Raw genomic sequence first — 20,158 nt, forward strand, 5'->3', positions numbered from 1 at the left:
TGCCAAAGGACCAGGTCATCAGCAAAAAGGGCTTTTTCTGTGTTGAGAACATCTGAAACATCATCGAAGAAGACAAGGAATATGGTGCAGCTGATAGAAGATCCCCGTGGGAGTCCTTCCTCAAGTTCTGCTTTTGAAGATAGAGTTTCATCCATCTGGGTCTGGATAAGTCTAACTATAAGGAATGTTTCCCTTGATTCCCGTGTTCTGCAGTTTTAAGAGTAGTCAAGTCCTTTCCTCCACACTCTATCGTAGGCTTGTTGGAGGTCCACAAACACAGCCGTTGCCTGTTCCCCTCTTTGAAATCCATCAATGATTTTTTGTGTAAGACTGAAAAGCTGATCTTCTGTCCTGCCTTTTGACCTGAACCCTGCTTGACACTGTGATATCAGACCTGAAGACTCAAGCCACCAATAAATACGAGAATTGAGGATTCTTTCACAGAGCTTGCTAATACAGGACGTGAGTGATATTGGGCGGTGGTCTTTAGGGTCATTGGCCTTCTTTCCTTTCTTTAAGACTGGGTTTATAGTAGCTAGTTTCCATGCTTTAGGCAGATTTCCCTCATTCCATGTTCTGTTGTAGAGCTTAAGAAGTATAACAGAAGATGGACTGAGGGAAATCTGCCAAACATGGAAACTAGCTACTCTAAACCCAGTCTTAAAGAAAGGAAAGAAGGCCAATGACCCTAAAAAACTAGAGCTTAAGAAGTAGCAATTTGGCTTTTTCACCAAGGTTTTGTAGCATCTCGTTGTGTACTTTATCAGGACCTGGGCTTTTTCGCTTCTTCAGTTTCTTGATTGCAGTCCAACTCTCGCTTAGTTAAGAAGTCCTGGAAGATACTCGGTGTCATCAAGTCTCTGTTTTTTCCTTTCAAAACACTCAGTAGACCCCTGTCCAGGTAATTCCTGTTGCTGCTTTTGTTAATGGAGGCAAAATGTTTATTGAAGTGTTTGGCTTTTTTTAACTCGCTGGTGAGAACTTCGGTTTCTGTGTGTAGTGGTTTGGGGTTTTCTTTCCTTTTTTCGCCAGTGAGGTTATTTAGAAGTGACCAAGCTTCACGTCCACCTTGATGTAAATTGAGTCCCTCACACTTCTGTGTCCAGGCTTCCTTCTTAGATTCCTTGGTGACAAGTTTAGCCTCTGCTACAGCCTTTTTGTATCTAATTTTTCTTGTCCATATTTTTTAGATCTTTTAAGTTCTACAGTTCTCTATCTATTTCAAAGATTATAGTTTTTATTTTGGGGAGACACTTGCGCTTCCTGTGCATGAATTCTATCTTTGTTGATCGGACGTTTCTAACGATATTAGGGAAAAAATCCGTCAGCCCATGGATCATTTTTAACAAGTTGGCTGAAAACTACTAATGGAACACAAACACACGAAACATACCTCATCCCTGAATGAACTTTGCCTCATTTGTGGGTGTAAAAACGTGACTTTAATTCAAATGCGGCTGAAAAGAAAGCCTAAGGCACGTGCGACATTGCAAAAGTATTGTTTTATTCATTTATAAAATAAAAGACCGGATGACAATGCCAGAAATGCCCCCGAAGATTTACCTCGTCCACATTTTGAAAAGCTCGAGATCTGGTCAGACACGGCGAACACTTAGGGTGAACATTCGACAGTCAAACTACGATAAAAGATTACTGTGTTTTCCTATATTGGATATCGTGTCAGTTTGTCTCCAATCTATTAAAAAAATTCACTCTTAGTATACGCAAGGAAGACTATTCCTCCTTCAGTAGCGCAAACCTCCCTATATCTATATCTCTGTCCCTGTTTAACCTATTTGAATTAAAATTAACCCAAAACAGGGTAGAAATGAATGATCCAAGCAGTAAATATAAGTTTTATAACAGGTAAGATGGACCTGGTAGATTTATGTTATGGATGTACACAATCGAGTGATGCTGTGAGCTGGCTGAACTTGTGTGCCGTATACTAAGAGCTAAATAACGAGACGAAGCCATTTCAGAAAGAAGAAACTACATCATACAATGAGCGCACATTTGCTCCAGACAGCGTAAACATTGCATGTGTCGAGGCTGCATGCGCTGAGCAAACATCCATGGTTCCATAGATATGCTTGTTTTGTTGTATTGCACAACAACAAAAAATAACAAAAGATGTTTTATAATTGATTATTCAAGAAAAAAATCACAAATTAATGGATTACTCTCGCGACTGAAATGATCTTTGGAATGGGGATACCCACTTGTATTGTCTTTACTCTGAGAGAGTTTAAGTGAATTTCACTGACTACTGTGACAGTTACGTAACTTTGAAGTGGGTGTACATTATTCTCATTACCGCAACTATGACGGCTGTCTTCAGTCAACTGTTGCTAAAATACTATTCTAGATATTTCTTGTGCGTTTTCACAAACTAGACATTAAAAGTAAAATCTCATTGATGGAACGCTTTGTGTATGTTGACAGCTCTGTTGTCATTGGTGAGCGTTGAAACAAAAGTGTGTAGAATTGCCATGGTATGTAACCCCGTGTGTGGAGTGAGTGCATGTAGACTGACCTGTAGCTGACCCAGCTGCGTACAACTTGCTGAAACTAAACGACTGCAGATTCGGCGCTGTGTATTGTGCCCACTTATCTTAGCAACAGACAATCGTTAGCCAATGTTGACTAGTATACACGATGTAGACAGCTAAAAAGCAGTCTGTGGAGGGTGGGGGTGACGATATGGATGATAATGCTGTGATAGCTCTCGCTGTGTCGTCTGCGAAGCAAGGCAATGTGATGTGCTGGCAAGATGCTGGTACCATGCACCAGCAATTGACCTAGTGAGTAAGAGTAAGAGGAAGCGAGATAAAGCTGTCATCAGCGCCTTGGCCGTCATATGTCCCACTATCCCTGTTATATCCGGATTTTACTGTATATACAGTCAAACCTGTGTAAGACGGCCACACATTGTCAAGGAGAAAAGTGGCCGTATAAGACAGGTGGCCGTCTTAGGCAGGACTGATCAAGATGAAGAAAACAAACTATTCCCGTCAGAGGTCCCAATTGAAAGTAGCCGCATTGCTGTTGTTTTTGTTGTTGTTGGTGGTGGTGTTGGTTTGTATTTTGTTTGTAATTTTTATTTTGTTGCTGATTTTGCACAAGGGTGACAATAAAATGAAATGTATCAGACGAGGAAGACCGAGTGCCTTGTTAAAACAAACACATGGGTCGCCACCACTGGGAGAACGAGCGACGCTTCTGTCACAAGTTCATGTTGACGTCCTTTGTTACTTTGTTATGTTACAGACTGGGTAAACAGTTACCACTCATCTCACTTACGATTTGCGTATGAGTTCTGGGCGGGGCTTTTGGGTTATGAGCGATCACACGCTTACCTTATCAGCAGCTGAAAATTGGTAGCTATTGGTCAACAGTGAGAGGGGCCTACGCAACATGATCGGTTGGAAGGACTACCTAACAAAAACGACAGGTGATTGAATTATGACGGCTCGCCCACAATGCCAGGGGCCAATGCACAATTTATTGCAAAACGTAATGGAGTCACTAAGGTGGCCGTCTAAAACAGGTGTTGAAATAGTGCGGCCGCGTTGGACAGGTGCTCGTTTTACACAGTTAAATTATATAGAAAAAACGCAAGGGGGGAAATGGAAAGTGGCCGTCTTATAGAGGTGGCCGTCAGTGCAGGTTCGACTGTATTATGTTTCATTTTTTTCCACGGGGGTTGCATGATTTATAATAATGGTTTTTTTTTTGATGAAATAAAAAGTCAGGCCACACACTTTCACGGGGGCCAGTGGGGTTGTTGATTTACAGGAGTTTGGAGTCGGGTGGAAAAGGTTGTAAAAGTGGTAGGTAGTGTTGAACACAGCCCTCACAACGTTCACAGAGCTCTGTGTTGTGCAAACGCCCTTCCTGTAGTTAAAAACCGACTGAGTCAAAGAGGCAATGTCAATGGGTTTTTTTGTTTTTCTCCTTGTCTGCTTATTTTTTTATTTTTTTTATTTAATCCTTTTTTACATATTTTCTAGGGGCACCCTATCACCAATATTTATAATGCTTGTTGTTATATTGTATAGAGGCCTGTCAGTCTATGTAGACTGGAATCCAGTGTGGTTGGCAGAGCCGTTTCTCCTTTATGTATTTACATGTACATGTAGGCCTACACAAGCAGATACCAGCTGCCTACATGGCGGGGTAACTGAAAACAGTCATACATGCAATCTTTCCACACAACAGTGGTCCCTTGAGTATTAAGTGCAGTAATGAAAGAAAGACAGGAAAACTGCAAGTTAATTATAAATTGTAGCACAGGCCAAGTCAGGCTATGATTTTGTGCCACATCCTGATAAGAGAAGCATTTACAAGTATAAATTGTAAAGTGCCAATGCCTTAACCGAAATTGAGTCTTTAAACTGTAGGGTTGCCAACTTCAGTGCTCAGTCTACTGTGTAAATGTGGATGTACAAACAGTACAAATGTACTGTGTGCTGTTATACAATATTGTCTTTTTACTACTCTAGTGAGGTACAGCAATCCTATGAAACACATAATAGTGTATGTTTTTTCTGGTCTGGAGAATATAAATGATTCACAGATGAATCAGTCACAATGGTAGATGCAGGTGTGAATCCCACTTTGTTTCTGTTTGCAGATGACTTCCAGGGAACCAGGAAACAGCAATATCCTGAAAAGTACAGGCTGGAACAGGAATGGTTCAAGTCTGTCACTGTGCCGCCATTCTTAAGGGATTGCTATTCTGTCCTGGACATGCAGATGTTCCAAGACATCATATGGAACAAGCCAGCAACTGAACTTCTTAACGAGTACAGTAAGTCCAGCTGCTAAGATGTGGTCATCTCCTCTGCTCCATCTGGCTGTCATAGTTGAACGCAACTTAATGCATAACATGTAGATTTACTCAATCTGTCTATAAACATGGAAATTTGTCTTAAAGCTGCACATGATACAATGGACAATAAAAGTATTTTTTATGAGTCCTGTCAAGCACAATGCTGGTGAATATGACTGTCTCTCTCAGCCTTCCCCACCCTTCCACACCCATCCATCAACAGAGTACATAACACTGACATCGTAGTTTTCTGCATGCAAAATTTCAAACTTCTGCGCAGAATATTACCACCAAAATGACCAATTTCCGCAAAAATTCTGCAAGGATTGCGACCATGTCTATACTTCTTTTTCCATACTACTTTGAAAATATAAGTACCGGTACCAATTAATCATAAGCTGAGAAGTAGCACTACAGACACAGTAAATTTTTTAAAAGCCCAGCAATCAGCAGCATACAATCTGTATTTTTGTTTCGAAACACAATCCCATGACATAATATACTAGCAAAAAGTGTGGCCCAAAGAAATGAGACACCATTTTATACTGATACATGGCATGTAATTTCAACATCAGGTGAGCTGGCAATTTGAGCTATGTCATTGATTGTCAGGAGGCGTTGGAAGACAAAAAAGACAGTGTTATTGGAGAAAAAAGAAGCCCTAGGAAGATGGGCAGAATATATAGGAGAATTTGAAGATAAAAGACCACCCCTACCACAACCAAGCAACAACAATGGTCCCAACATTCATAAGTCAGAGGTAGAGATTGCAATTAGAATTAGAAACACCCCAGAAGGAAAAGCCCTAGGTGAAGATGGCATAAATACAGAAATGCCCATCCACCGTCGATTTTCTGGTGTGGTCATTGACAAGTACCACATTACATACAGTATACATAAGTTCAATTAACAGAACTGTTTTCCGCTAGACACGTGTGCTTTTGGTAAACTGAAGCTGACGTTCAGCGGCATTTGTTTTCAACGCATTCTTTCCTTTAAAAAATGTATTCATTTTTGCTGAAAGTCAAACTCGTCTCGCCTGTACTCCTATACAATTAAAGCATGCATATTAGAATCTAGATGGCAGTGCACCTGACTGAAGTGTTTTTAGGCCATTCCCAAAGGGGAGGATATTAACATGTTCTTATGCACATTAGAAATGGGCTGATTTATCAATGTCATGCTCACATTATGCCGGAATATCATAGGGAAGAGGGGGAACTACTCCTTTTTCTTTCCTCTGCCTTACTATCGTTATTTATCCCTGCATTTCTTTTGTATGTTTGTCACTCTCTTGTGAACTGCTATATCCGGGGTGCCTCAATAGCAGATTTTGTACTATTGAGATGAGCAGAGTAAGCCTGATTCCCCGTTTAGACCTGTCTGCTGACATCCACCCCTTAACGCTCATATGACCTTATGCAGTTGCGAGGGCCGTAAAACTTACTGAAACAAACAAGAATCTAGGTCAATTGTGAGCGTGCCTGGTGAAAGGGACGAGAAGACGCCTTTTAAAGAATCCCTTTTTTGCTTTTTCATGTACAGAGATCATTTCTGAACAATATGCTTTTTGAATTTTAAAGATTTCTTCAGTATTTTTTTTTAGATATTGGTGATTTTGTAAGTAAGGCAGGGTACAGAAGCAAAGTTTTGATTAAATCGGCTTTTAAGTTTCCCCTTTGTTTCTGCTTCAGATAGATAGATCTATGCTTCAAGACGACCTGACAACACATTCGCTACTCTCAAACCAACTTTAAAAAGCAGTTAAGATAAAAGAACAGCTTCAAAGTGTTTATATTACGTCTTCAAAACAAATTCACCACCACCGTGAGCTAGAGTTTTCAAGAAACAGATCTAGGTTTGCTCAGGGCAGAAAAATGTGATACAAGTTTGCTCTCCAAAAAGGAGAAAGGGTATGAATGCTCAAAGCTTCGCTTTGTTTACATGTTCTAGATATTTATGCGCACTACCCGCCACTAAAGAGTGGAGAGAATGACCTAAATTTTGGTATGCAATGTGATTGGGTCGACTTTATGAATGGACAAGAGAAATCTTCCGCAGTGTGTACTTGGAAGACCAATTTTCTCACGCAGTTTTGGGGATTATGCCATATACCTTGTGTTAAAAACCATCTTTAAAAGCATTTTAAAGTAAAAGAAACTCAAGTCCTTGTAAATATTAATGACTAAAGAATCCACATTTTTAATGAAACTTAGTTTTTGTCAAAAATTCTATTTTTGACCTTTGAAGCCTGATATCTCGGTTCAAGCAAATGCGTCTTCTGGTCCCTTTCACCAGGAACGCACACAATTTTGTTTTTTAAGAAAAGAAGAGCGGTCTAATTTCTAGCGAGAGGTGATCACTCTAACGTCGTCAGCTCGCTTTAGTTTAATTTTTTCTTTTGCTCGCAATTCTGTCCTGAAAGCATAGTAATGCTGCAAATTTTTTTTCAATTCTGCTAAAAATCAAAATTCCGCCGCGCAGTTGATCCATTTTCCCATGGTTACAGCGCCCGCGGAAAACTACGGTGTCAGATAACAATTTCCTACATATAACTTAAAGATCTGTGTACTCAACCACTAATGTCAGTAGATATCTTTGACTTAATCTACATTACATTGTATAGCCATTTGGTCCATCATACCCCTTTTTGAGATTAGACTTTTTGAGATATTTGGGGCCCGGATCTGAATTTTATTCTGTGTGACTTGCAGGTTGCTCTGTGGAGGAAATGGCTAGCCTGTGCTGTAACGGGTGGCTGTATTCATCACAGTTGGTGTGGCTCATGGACCGGGTCAACGACCGCCAGACCTGTGCCATTGGATTATGCAGCAGTGCATCCAGTCCAGATGAGCTGCGCCGCCTGGCTGCCAGCAGGGACCAAGTTGAGAGGCTGGTCCTAATTGTCAGTGTGGGGAGGGCTCAAACACAAGCTGGAGTCGAGACCTACGTTAACAGTTTTGGCCAGCAGTCAGGTGACCACTGGGCTGTGGTGACTGTTGATTTGACAGACATGCCCAATATTTTGTACTGCGATACTCTGGGGTGGGACATTCCAAATAACCTCAGGCAGCACCTAGAGCAGTTCACCTCTGTCTTTGGCATCGTCAGCCTGGATTACTCCACAATTACTCCCATGCATCCTCCCAGTCCCATTGCCGTTGGGCACAAGCACCTGTGCACCAACATGTGCTCAAACTACCCACTGCAGCAGTGCAGTACTGTATGTGGTGTCATTAGTGGTGTGTGTGCTGTTGTAGCAGCCCTTGATCCTCTTTTTTTCCAGAAACTCACAGGCCACAGAGCCAGTGATGGACTGTTTCTGAAGCACCCGACCAAGTATGCAAACTACTTGAGGAGGGTGCTCATCAGATGGTTCATGACACAAGATCTGGATTTGAGTCTTCTCATGCAACGCTTACCTGATAACAGCACACACCAGACAAGCACTGGCAACAACAGCAATGACAGATGTAAACAGAAAAGAAAAGCAGGGCCTTCAACCGAGGAACCAAAGAAAAAACATCCCTCAACCTCAGGCACACATACAAGCAAAGCGAACAATGACACAACCAGCCAAGACCAAGCCAACATAAAGGAGAATCCTCACCATCAACCATCAAACTCAGAACAAACAAACTGTCAAAAAGCTGGCATTTCCAACACTGAACCCAAACCACAAACACCAAACGCAGAGAAAAACAGCACTCGTCAGTCAGGCACAAGCGACATTAGCAAAAAAAGCAAACACAGTCATGAGAACAACTGCAGATATGATTCAAACATGCCAAAATCAGATTCGCGGAGTGAAACACCAAACACAAGTAAAAACACTCCACCTTCTGCTGCAAACAGAAAAAGTACATGGACTTGTCCATTCTGTGACAAAAGCTTTGGGTCAAGACAAGGTCTATTTAGTCATAAGAAAAGAGTTCACCCCACAGAACAAGCACTTCACGGCAAAAAACCACCAACTCTATGTTCAGACTGTAAAGTGTTCAGGTGCTTTTCAATTCAAGGTCTCATAAAACACTATCGCAGCAAGCACAACAAAGTCATGGCTGTCCAGAAAAAAGATTTTGCAAGTCACAACGAATTTATTAATTGGAAGCAGCAAGTAGAAAAAATGACAAAATCACAGTTTATACGACTGTCTGGCAAAAGGCAAGATATAGGTTGGACCGTTTGCTACTATTCCTGTCACCGTTCTGGCACACGAGAACATGTTCAAAATCGCAAAAGAGCTTTAAAGAGGCAGGGTTCATGCAAGATTGGTTTTAAGTGCACCTCATACATAACTACTCGTGAAGATAAAGTAAATGGAAGTGTGACTGCTGAATTCTGTCTTGAACACACAGATAAATGCCAAAAACTTGCACTCACACAACTTTCTGAGAACCTGAAACATACTATTGTAAGGAAACTCAAAAAAGGGCATGATGAAAAAACTATTTTAAATGAAATTAGGAATAAAGTAACATGTATTAATCAAGACACTCAAAGCATAAAGCAACACTATAGCTATGGTATTTCTCATGCAAGGAGAGATAAAGATGATGCAAAAAGCTGTCACCTGTGGGTGGAGGCCCTGAATGAAGACTCTGACAATCCAATAATTTACTTCAAACAAAAAGGTAATTCACACGAGACACTGGGAAAAGATGACTTTCTTCTATGTTTTCAAACCGATTTCCAAAGAAATATGATGCTACATCATGGAACCAGAATTATTTGTGTAGACTCCACCCATGGCACAACACAATACAAATACTTTCTTACTACCATTCTGGTGCTGGATGAGTTCCTAGAGGCCATTCCAGTAGCATGGGCCATCTCTAATACCAAAGAAACAAAGATAATGACAGTCTTCTTGAATGTTGTCAAAAATGCTTGTGGTCAGTCCTTTGTGCCAGATGTATTTATGAGTGACCTCACAAATAATTTTTATAATGCCTGGTGCAGTGCATTTGAACAACCACCAAAGAAGAGACTCTACTGCTCTTGGCATGTTGATAAAGCATGGCGTAAACAACTCGGAGAATGTTTTGGCAAGGACTCTGAACGTCGCCTTCACACATATAATCTTTTAAAAATGTTACAGACCGAAATACTGGGATCTGAGTTTCGAGCTCTGCTCCAGTTCGCTCTGAGTGACTGGCAAATATCCTGTCCAAAATTTTACGCATACTTTCATGAAAATTACTGTGAGGACAACAAACCTGCATTTTGGGCTGGTTGCTACCGTATTGGAGCTCTGGCAAATGCAAATATGTTTGCAGAATCTTTTCACCACTTACTGAAAACCAAGTACATGGAAAACCGAGGAAACAGGCGTATTGATGAGCTTTTGGTAATACTACTGAAGATAGCTAGAGATAAAGCTGTTGAGCAATTACTTAAACAAGAAAAAGGAAAAGTTACCAGTTGTATCACTGCCATCAGAAACAGACACAATAGAGCTGTCAGCATGACCCTAACAGGTATAAAACGAGTTAATGCTGAAGATCAAGAGGGCTGGACTTTACCATCTTCCACACAGCCTGGTCGTTCGCACTTTGTCCAAAGAACAGACTGTGAAGAGTGTTCTTGTGAACTGGTTTGTGAAATTTGTCATATTTGTATCCACATGTACACCTGTACCTGTTCAGATTTTCTTTTAAAATGTGTTATATGTAAACACATTCACGCAGTCCACATGAATCTGGAACCTCCAGATGAAACCGAATGTGTGCAAAGCTCTGATGAAACTGAGGTACAGGAGGCCGACTTGTTTGAGTCTGTTCTGTGTTGTAACAAACTAGAAGAGCGGAGTGTTGACAGAGAAAAACAACTGCAAGCCTCAGAAAGTGTCCTTTTCAGTGTACTTGAATTTATGCGAAATGTTGATGATGCCAATATTCATCAAGATATGCGAAATGGTATGCTGAGTGTACTGAATAAGGCCAAGGGTATGTTAAAAGTCAAACAAAAAGGTACAAGTATATCATGTTTTGAGAGAAAAGAAAAGTTAGCATCGAATAAAAAGTCAGATCCACAGGTACGCTTTGAAGTACCGAAAAGAAAAGAGAAACCAGACCTTCAAGATAAACAGAAGGTTAGAGAAGCCCTTTCCTCTGTCTTGGTAAATGTCTGCTCAGTTTGTTACAGTCATGATTGTAAAACTTCAGAAAATTCTGCAGTCAGCTGGATTGAATGCATAGGCTGCAAAGCTTGGTTGCATGTGCAATGTGATGACAGTTTGCAGAGAATGGGAAAGGGAATAGCAATAGTTGTGAATTACCACTGTCCAACTTGCCGAAACTCACACTAATCTGTAATCAAGGATGACTTCTTTTTCTTTTTTGTTCCCACATGGGGATGGACTTTTGCATGTGTGGATTATGTGATAAAATAAAAAATCACCAACCAGTTTACAAATTTGAACAAAAGTTTGCTTTTTACCACACAGTTGTACATACATAGCTTTTTAAAATCTCTACGTTGAATACAGGACGACTTATTAACCAAGTGTTAAAACACAATAGATATATGTGTTGTGCATATATATATTGTACACACGCACACACACAGCATTCAGGAATGGACAGTCACTGCTGAAGGCAGCCATACTCAGTCTCTGCTGTGAGAGATGTTATTAAAGAAATCAGGAGAAGGGCTTTGAACATAGAAGTCTTGTGAGAAAAATTTCAAAGTTGTCAGTGCCTGTCAGATGTAAGTGTAAAAGCTTTTGTAGGCGGTTGTCTGTGTACATCAGGGTGTTTGAGTAATGATTTCTGTGTACATCAGGGTGTTTGAGTAATGATTTCCGTGTACATCAGGGTGTTTGAGTACTGATTTCTGTGTACATCAGGCTGTTTGGTTATGATTTCTGTTTACATCAGAGTGTTTGAATAATGAATTCTGTGTACATCAAGGTGTTTGAATAATGATTTCTGTGTACATCAGGGTGTTTGAATAATGATTTCTGTGTACATCAAGGTGTTTGAATAATGAATTCTGTGTACATCAAGGTGTTTGAATAATGATTTCTGTGTACATCAAGGTGTTTGAATAATGATTTCTGTGTACATCAGGGTGTTTGAATAATGATTTCTGTGTACATCAAGGTGTTTGAATAATGATTTCTGTGTACATCAAGGTGTTTGAGCTAGCATTTGCGTTTGCCGTGATTTTGGCATTTTTCCCCCCAAAAAAGGGAAAAAAGACACCGCCGGGAATAAAGTTTTTTAAAAAATAAAAAATACGAGGAATAAAACTTGAAAAAAAGAATGAAAGAAAAGGAACTGAACCTCTTTAATTTAAAAAAGAAAGTTTATTTTCAGTTCCGCTCCGCTTCGTTCGTCTCTTTCTCTCTTGTTGACACCGCGTTGATTTGTTCTCAAGATTCAGCCTTTTTGTATTAATCTTTTTTCATGTCATATTTCTATGTTTTTACAATTTACAGCCTATAAGCTACTTCTGACTCATTTCCGTATATTAATATTATATATAAATTGGAATACAGTTTTTTTAAATGTCTTTTTTCTAAGGCTATGTTTTTAGAGCCTGTTTGCTACTTCAGTTTAATTTTTAGATTGTTTTAGTTTTTAATTCTTTCCGAACGTATCGTAGAAATATTGACGCAGGTCTGCACCCCTTCCGGACGTATCGCGATATATCAGCTATGATGGGGTGCCTCACTTTTGTTTCGTTTTAACATGTTCCGTCATTCTTAAGTACTTATTATTGTTATTGAAATCTTGGAAAGGGTTTAGGAAACAAAAGCATCTAGTTTCACTATGTCAAAGCATCAGTTTGGCAAAAAACGAGTGAATTGGTTCTTGCGGTCTTGCATCAGTAAAAGGGTGTAATCGAACCCAGTAGAAATATCATATCTCATACAAAATTTGGAATATTGCTTTCAAATAAAAAGCTGCGCATTCAGAAAGTTATGGATTATGCTCTTGGCCTGTATTTGATAAGATGACTATGTTGATTTGCTTTCACTTGTTCGGTGAATTTAATTTTTTCCATGAAAATTTTTTTTTTCTCTTCTTTTTTTTTTATTGTTTGTTGTGTTTTAATTTGTTGATGTGTTCATTTTTTTTTTTCCTTTCCTTGTTATTGCTCTGATGTGTTGTTTTTCTCTTTTTTTTTGTCACTTAATTTGATGCTGTTCCCATATATGTATATATGTGTCCCTGCCGGTCAATATCAGTCATATGAAGGAAATTTCAAAACTGAGTTTCATTATTTAAAAAAACTATCACCTTTTCCCTACAATTTAAAACAAGAATGAAGTAAATATGACCATATTTGACGATAATTCAGAACTTTTAATTGTGCGAGGTAAGGAAACACGAAAAGGAGAAAACGGCCTTCGAAGTTGAGCAACATGTTTCCTTAGCAATGGGGGTTTTAGAATTGAGATAGAGACTTGAAATTTAGCAGTTATCTTGGCAATGCGACTGCAAGGTAACATACAGACGTAGAAAACTATTCATGGACAGAGAAAAAACTTATGGGCAAAACATTTTCACGAGAATGGACTTCACATCAAATGCAACAAAACATTAGCATTACTAGGTATCAGATACTAAATTTTCAAAGTAGCTGTATGTCAAATCATATGAAAGGCCTGTTTCTCCTGAGAATTTTGGTACCATACTTTTACCTCTCAGTCAATGTTTAAGAGAATGGCAGCCGTTTCAATTTAACAAAATAATAAAATATTGCTGAAGTCATTAACTGGCTGGAAACCCACGTTTAACAGATAGTAAAAGAGTACCAAGTGCACCAAACATCTCTACATTAACAGAGTACAATCATTATAACAAAGAAATGAAGCCTAATTTTTCAGACTGTGAGATCGTTACAAATCAGTGTTGTATTGCCTCAAACACGATGATCTGTCGTTATTTCAATAAAAACTACACCGGGCGTTGTTTCGGGCACCAGCCGGCTCAATACTGTAGTGTACTTAGTGTTCCCGGTAGTTTCTCAGAAGGATTCATGCAAAATAATTCCAAGTCGACGACTTTATTCTAATAGAAAAAAAACTGTTCTTTCTATTGGTACCCATTTTTAGCTGCTATTTTACACTTTTCATGTTAAAAATGATCTTTGAAAACTTAGACGCTTTTTTTCAAGGTTTCTATCCAAACGCCAACGGCCAAAAGTAATAACCGCGGGAAACCACACTTACAGATGTACAGTTCTCCACCAATGAAAAGACGGTATTTATTCATCAATCTTTGTGCAAAGCATTCGAATGCATGAGTGTCGATTTTTGACCGACCGCCTCACATTCCTACAGCGAGGGGCTTCCATTTCCACGGCCATTCTCCAGCTCATACTCCGATTATAATATACAAACAACTTACACTATTGTAAAGAAGGAAATCTGAACGTTTTCAAAGTGTTCAGCATTTGGTGTTTATAGCAAAAGAGCAAAGAAACAGATTTTACCCCCATTTTACCGAAACCACACGCTCAGAAGGCCGCGAGTCAGCTTACGTGCCGTGTTTGCGCTACCTAGTTATACGTTTGCAATAGTAGGCTACCATAAACACACAAGAGCACACACACACACAAACACACACACGCACATACACACATATACAAACACCCCCAACACACATACACTCATACACACACATGCACACAGACCACCTTGGTAAGGAGTCCGCTTTGAGAGATCTAGAAGAAGGTTACTTAATCTTTTAAAAGCATTAAAACACAATAAAAATAAAAACGAATTTTTTAAGTCAACCCAAGTGTAAAACTGAAAGATCAACAGACGATAACAGCTAGCAGGGCACGCCCACACAGTCAGCTGTTTACGTAAACAAGCTTGAAGTCAGCTAGAAGTTACCGTTTCTACTCCGTTTTACCAATCGGATTTGTCTACATTTCAGATCATTCATGCTCGAAAAGGGGTCAAAATCTTTTTTAAAAGTTGCGAATGAAGAACATTGAAGCAAAGATACTCCAATGTGGAGTATCTTTGGTTGAAGCGAAGGTGGCCTTGAGGTAATGGTTCTCAAAATAATCTCACAGCTACACACTAGCAAGGTCCAAATTCCTTTATCTTGTCACCCAAGCTAACAACAAACCACTCATGCCTCCAAAATAAATCAAAATAAAATATTTATAGTTGATTAAAGTTGTTTATTTTTTATGTCCAAATAAAAACACATTTAAATGTGAATTATTGAAAAACGTTGATTAAAAGCTCGAAATATGTAATTTTTCTGTTTTCAAGGACTCTTTGGCTATTGAAGTTACCAAACTTTGGCAGCCATTTTCTCACTATATTTTACAGCAGAAACCAAGTGAAATTACCTCTTTCAATCACAAATATCTCCACTTCTGCTCAAGATAGATGGGTATTTTTTTCATCAAAAACAAGATAAATGAACAAGCTTCTCAATGATACCAATATCTCCCCATGCACAAAAATTGATGAGCGCCTGATTCCACCGCGTCATGACACACACACACATATATACGCTTCGGATAAGTGGACACGCGCCCTTATTTCTTGTTCATTTTTGTGGTTGTTCATGTGCTGTTCTAATTTTGACTTTATTCTGTTGTGAAACCTTTATTTTTCACGTTTTTACACTATGTGTGGCTACAAATGATATTCTGGATGCTTAAATCAGAGCACCACAAGAAATTCTGGTGCTTTAGGTTAAGTTACCTCTATCAACATATTGATATATATATTATATATATATATATATATATATATATATATATGTCGCTACAGAGAGTTGAAAGCTTGAAAATTTATGGCAACTTTTGGACAAAAAATAGCAACAAACGCAGATGCTAGTTTGAGTACTGATGTATGTGTAGGCTGAAAGATCATTTGCCCACCTTGCTCCATCAGTTTGGAACTCTCTTCCCCAACCCTTGAGACATACAACATCTGAGTCTAAATTTAAAATGTCTTAAAAGTCACATTTAATTACATCATTTTTATGTCGGTACAATGTTATGTAAATGATTAAGTATCCATTTTTATGTATTTTGCGAATTGCATTGCATTTTTATAAAGTATTTGTATGTGCTCACTTCGTAACAATGTGTAAGCGTGCGCATGTGATTAGCAAGTAGATGTGTGTTTGGCTGTGTGAGTGTGTGTGTGTGTGAGTGCATGAATGTTGTTCGTACATGCATTTATGTAAAGCGCCTAGAGCTGTGTTTAGTTTACATGGGAGTGGGTGCTATAGAAATTATCTTCATTATTATTATTATTATTATTATTATTACATCAATGTGTTTGAGTACTGATTTCTGTGTACATCAAGGTGTTTGAGTGCTGATTTCTGTGTACATCAAGGTGTTTGAGTACTGATTTCTGTGAACATCAAGGTGTTTGAATAATGGTTTCTGTGCACATCAAGGTGTTTGAGTACTGTTTTTTATGAACATCAAGGTGTTTGAGTACTGATGTTTGTGTACAAGATAAAAAAAAGCACTTCCAAATTACACGGTGTATGGCCACGTATCTTCTCTTTTCCTCTCTATAGATACACATGAATATCCACACTAAATGCACAACTTCTAAAGTGACATCTTTCACAATACTCACTTCTAATGGTGCTGATGCTACAATGGCCATGACCTTTAGTCATTGGTACATGAACTTTAACCTTTGGAATGGTGCGACACACAGAGAAGTGTAAGTTTGACACCATACTGTGCTAGCATTTGCGTTTGTCGTGGCCGTGATTTTTGGCGTTTTTTGGGGGCTGCGAAAAAGCTACTTCAGGACATATTAGACATGTATTCTGATTATCTTCAAGGTGTCCATGTGTAGTTGTTTTCATGCGGAGAAAATAACATTACGTACAATTTATATTACTGTTTGTCAAATATTTTCCCCCCTTTGTTGTGTTTTAATTTGTTTTTGTGTTAATATTATAGCGTAATGTCATCTAATTTGATGCTGTTCCTATTGTTTTTAAAAATATGAATGAGTTATTATGTTAAAGTATGTCTCCACCAAAACGGAATACTGACACTGGCACGCCTCTTGTGTAATTTACATGTAATATCCTGTAGGCCTACTTTTTCTTGAATTGCACACGTTTAGAGTTAAAACTGCCAATCTTCGGATAGGTGACATTCGCCCTTTTGTCTGAATTTTTGTGGTTGTTTATGATGTGCTGTTGTAATTTTGATTTCATTATGTAATTCACCTTTTTACTCTCTGTATGGCTACAAATGATATTCTAGATGCTTAAAACAGAGCACAAGAAATTCTGGTGCTTTAGTTACTTCTATCAAAATATTGCTATATTCGTCATCACAGAGAGTTGAAACCCACCCCCACCCCCCACCCTCCCTCGGGGGCAGTGCCACTGGCTGTAGTGTCTTTAGGCCATTCCCAAAGGGGGGACATTTCTCGTTCAAGCACAGTAGAATTGTAAATGGGCTGATTCATGTCACGCCGCTCATAACTGCCTGATCTACAACAGGGGACTGCTGCTCTTTCTTTCCTAATCCTTACTATTGTCATTTTCTTCTACTTCTTTTGTATGTTTGTCACTCTCTTGTGACCTGCTATTTCCGGGGTGACTTGAACTTGATAGTCGAAGCAGACCTTGTGCTGTTGAAGCTAGAGAGGTGAGCAGAATAAATCTCTGATTCCCTGTAAAGACTTCTCTGTTGACACCCGCCCCTTGGCGCTCATATGACCTTATGCAGTTGCGAGCGCCGTAAAACCCTCTACTGTAATATAATAGAGAGTTGATAGCTTGAAAATAAATGGCAACTTTTGCCATTTTTTGTGGCAACTTTTGACCCCAAAAAATGGCAACAGATGCTAGACTATGGCAGTGTACTGTCACTTTGTGTATGAAGCTCAGGGTAATTTCATCCAAAATTTGTGTGTGCATGAGGAGGCATATTGCATATTAGCCCCACGCAATGTACATTGTTTTAAATACTTATTGCAATGTATGTCCAAATAACTACAGGTGCAATAAATGTCAAGTGTTTTAGTCTTACGTCTGTGTCAGAGTAGTAAATCATCTGTGTGTGTGCATGTGTCATTTGTGTGTGTGTGTCAGTACGAGTTTATCTGCATTAAACAAGGAGTATACTTTTCTTTTTTCTCCTTTTGTATGCCTCCCTTCCCCCTTTACATAATCCCTCCACCCTGCCCCTCTTCCTCCCCTGCTTTCTGCCCCAGCAGCAGCCCCCTCTTCCCTCTTTGTTGAGTCTTTCCTAGTGGTTCCCTCTTTACACTGCATTTGCACCTCACGGTATCCATTTGCAAACCTTGCAGTCTCGAATTACTCCATTTGCAGCTCAGCGTCCTATTAAGCAATCTCCCGTAAGTGCCTAATTTCTCGTGCTTACAAAACTTTAAAAGAAACGATCCAGATCGAAACGGTTGATTATTTGACTGAGTTGTGGAACTTCGTTTGAACTTGCTTTCGTACCCAAATTGATGTAGGTCAACTCCTACTCTTCTTCTCAGTTTACGTAGTGTACCGCATGGGAATCAATCTGGACGGGAGAAGGGTTCTGCACAATCACAGAAACCGAATCAAGCAGTTCTGCAAGATGCAAAGAAAATATTTCAAGTCGGCAGGCTGCGGTCGCGCGGTCGTGTTGCCACCCTGACTGACAAAGTGGGAATCCCTCAATGACGTCAAACAAGATGGCTGTTACTATAAATATCGGCCTATGGCGTTAAGTTGTCGTTTTCTAGCGATCTGCTTTTTTGTACTAATTTGTGAAAGCTCTATCTTTTATAAACAATGTCTCGTACCATAAATTAACCTTCTCCTGAAAGTTGTACACACACACTCACACACACACACACACACACAAGTGCATACGCACATACACAAGTGCATACGCACACACACACAGCCAAGCAGTCAGCGATGAAACCTAGTGATGTAGCCCATTGCGCGCTAAGCAGCAAGCGGGCCCGCCTCGGTACTCAGTGGGATCTAGTCAACTGCCGAGGGAAGTCCCAGAAGACGACAAAAATAGAAGGCGAAAATACGTCAACTATATTTGGGCCCATCACAGAGGTGTGCTAGGTGCTTGCTGCAGCTTTATTACGAGTGTAAACTAACGTTCCACTGCTGAATTGAAATCGAGAAATTTTGTCTGTGGGCAGAGAGGGGGGGGGGGGGGGGAGAAAAGGAGGGGATGTGTTTTTGTTATATTAGCATTGCTGTATTGATTCCTGTCGTTTTCTCTCTGCGTCGGTTCACAAGCTGACCCGAAGCAATACAGTCATTATTATATACATTATGGCCAGTCTCATCTTCATGCCTGTATTATAATAATAATAATGTCAATTTGATCCGATTCTTGACTTGGAGGACAAGGATCAAGGAGTGACTGAATCTTGCGCGATTTCTAAAGGAGCATGCACATAAATCCCCACGGGCCAGAAGCCGCAGGCTAGGCCTAATCGACAGAATTTTTTCGCCCAGAACATGCGCAGAAATCCCCACGGGCCAGTAGCATCAGACTACTCCACCGAATTCATTCGAGTAGCAAAACACTAGTCACCCGAGATCGGGCGACAAGCCACTTCGAATTGTAAATGGGCTGATTCAACAATGTCATGCTCACAACTGTGCCTGACCTGCAACAGAGAACTGCTGCTTTTTCTTTTCTAATCCTTACTATCGTCATTTTGCCTCTACTTCTTTTGTATCAAATAGCGGGTCACAAGAGTGTGACTGTGACAAATATTTGTCACAGTCACACTCTTGTGACCCGCTATTTCCGGGGTACCTTGATAGTCGAAGTAGACTCTGTGCTGTTGAAGCTAGAGAGGTGAGCAGAGTAAGCCTGATAATCTGATTTCCTGTAAGGACTCCTCTGTTGACATCCACCCCTTTTCGCTCATATGACCTTATTCAGTTGCGAACGCTGTAAAACTTACTAAAACAAAAATTTATGGACTAATAGCAGATTTAATTTTCACCGCTTGACTTAATACAAGTAAGGTCGGGCTTCATCTCTCTGTACATGACATTTTGGGTTGGTGTTTATAATTTATCCCCCCCTTGTCAATAATTTTTCTCATGACACTGGGTAAATTGGTTTTTATTTGAACTACACTGAGACTATTTTTGGTAGCTGTTCATTTTTAGACCAACCGGAGGGAGGGTGCCCTTGATGTTTTTAAGTTCCTTATGAGGAAAACAATGGGTTGTCACCTTATGGTGAACGAGTGGGGTTTCTGTTCCAAGTTCATATTGACATCCATTGTTACCAGCGAGGTAAACAAAACAGCCGCTCATCTCAGATATTATTTGTGTATTGTCAGGTCAGAGCTTTGTTTCCAGTGGGGGG

At 39.6% G+C, this 20,158-nt stretch overlaps 2 protein-coding genes across 2 annotated transcripts in view; one reads left to right on the plus strand and one right to left on the minus strand.

Annotated features, from left to right (window-relative positions):
- Window positions 1-12,100, plus strand: part of LOC101864592 — a 23,603-nt gene extending 11,503 nt beyond the window's left edge. The window contains exons 2-3 of the mRNA XM_005091635.3: window positions 4,637-4,813; window positions 7,549-12,100. Of these exons, the coding sequence (XP_005091692.1) occupies window positions 4,637-4,813; window positions 7,549-11,144 (3,773 nt within the window). The 3' untranslated portion in view covers window positions 11,145-12,100. The remainder of the gene's footprint in view (window positions 1-4,636; window positions 4,814-7,548) is intronic.
- The window catches only part of LOC101845069 (geranylgeranyl transferase type-2 subunit alpha), a 68,607-nt gene that overhangs the window by 42,435 nt on the left and 6,014 nt on the right, over window positions 1-20,158 (minus strand). The gene's annotated exons all lie outside the window — the stretch shown is intronic.

Source organism: Aplysia californica, unplaced genomic scaffold (assembly GCF_000002075.1).
Source record: "Aplysia californica isolate F4 #8 unplaced genomic scaffold, AplCal3.0 scaffold00033, whole genome shotgun sequence".
Taxonomy (NCBI): Eukaryota; Metazoa; Mollusca; class Gastropoda; order Aplysiida; family Aplysiidae; genus Aplysia; species Aplysia californica.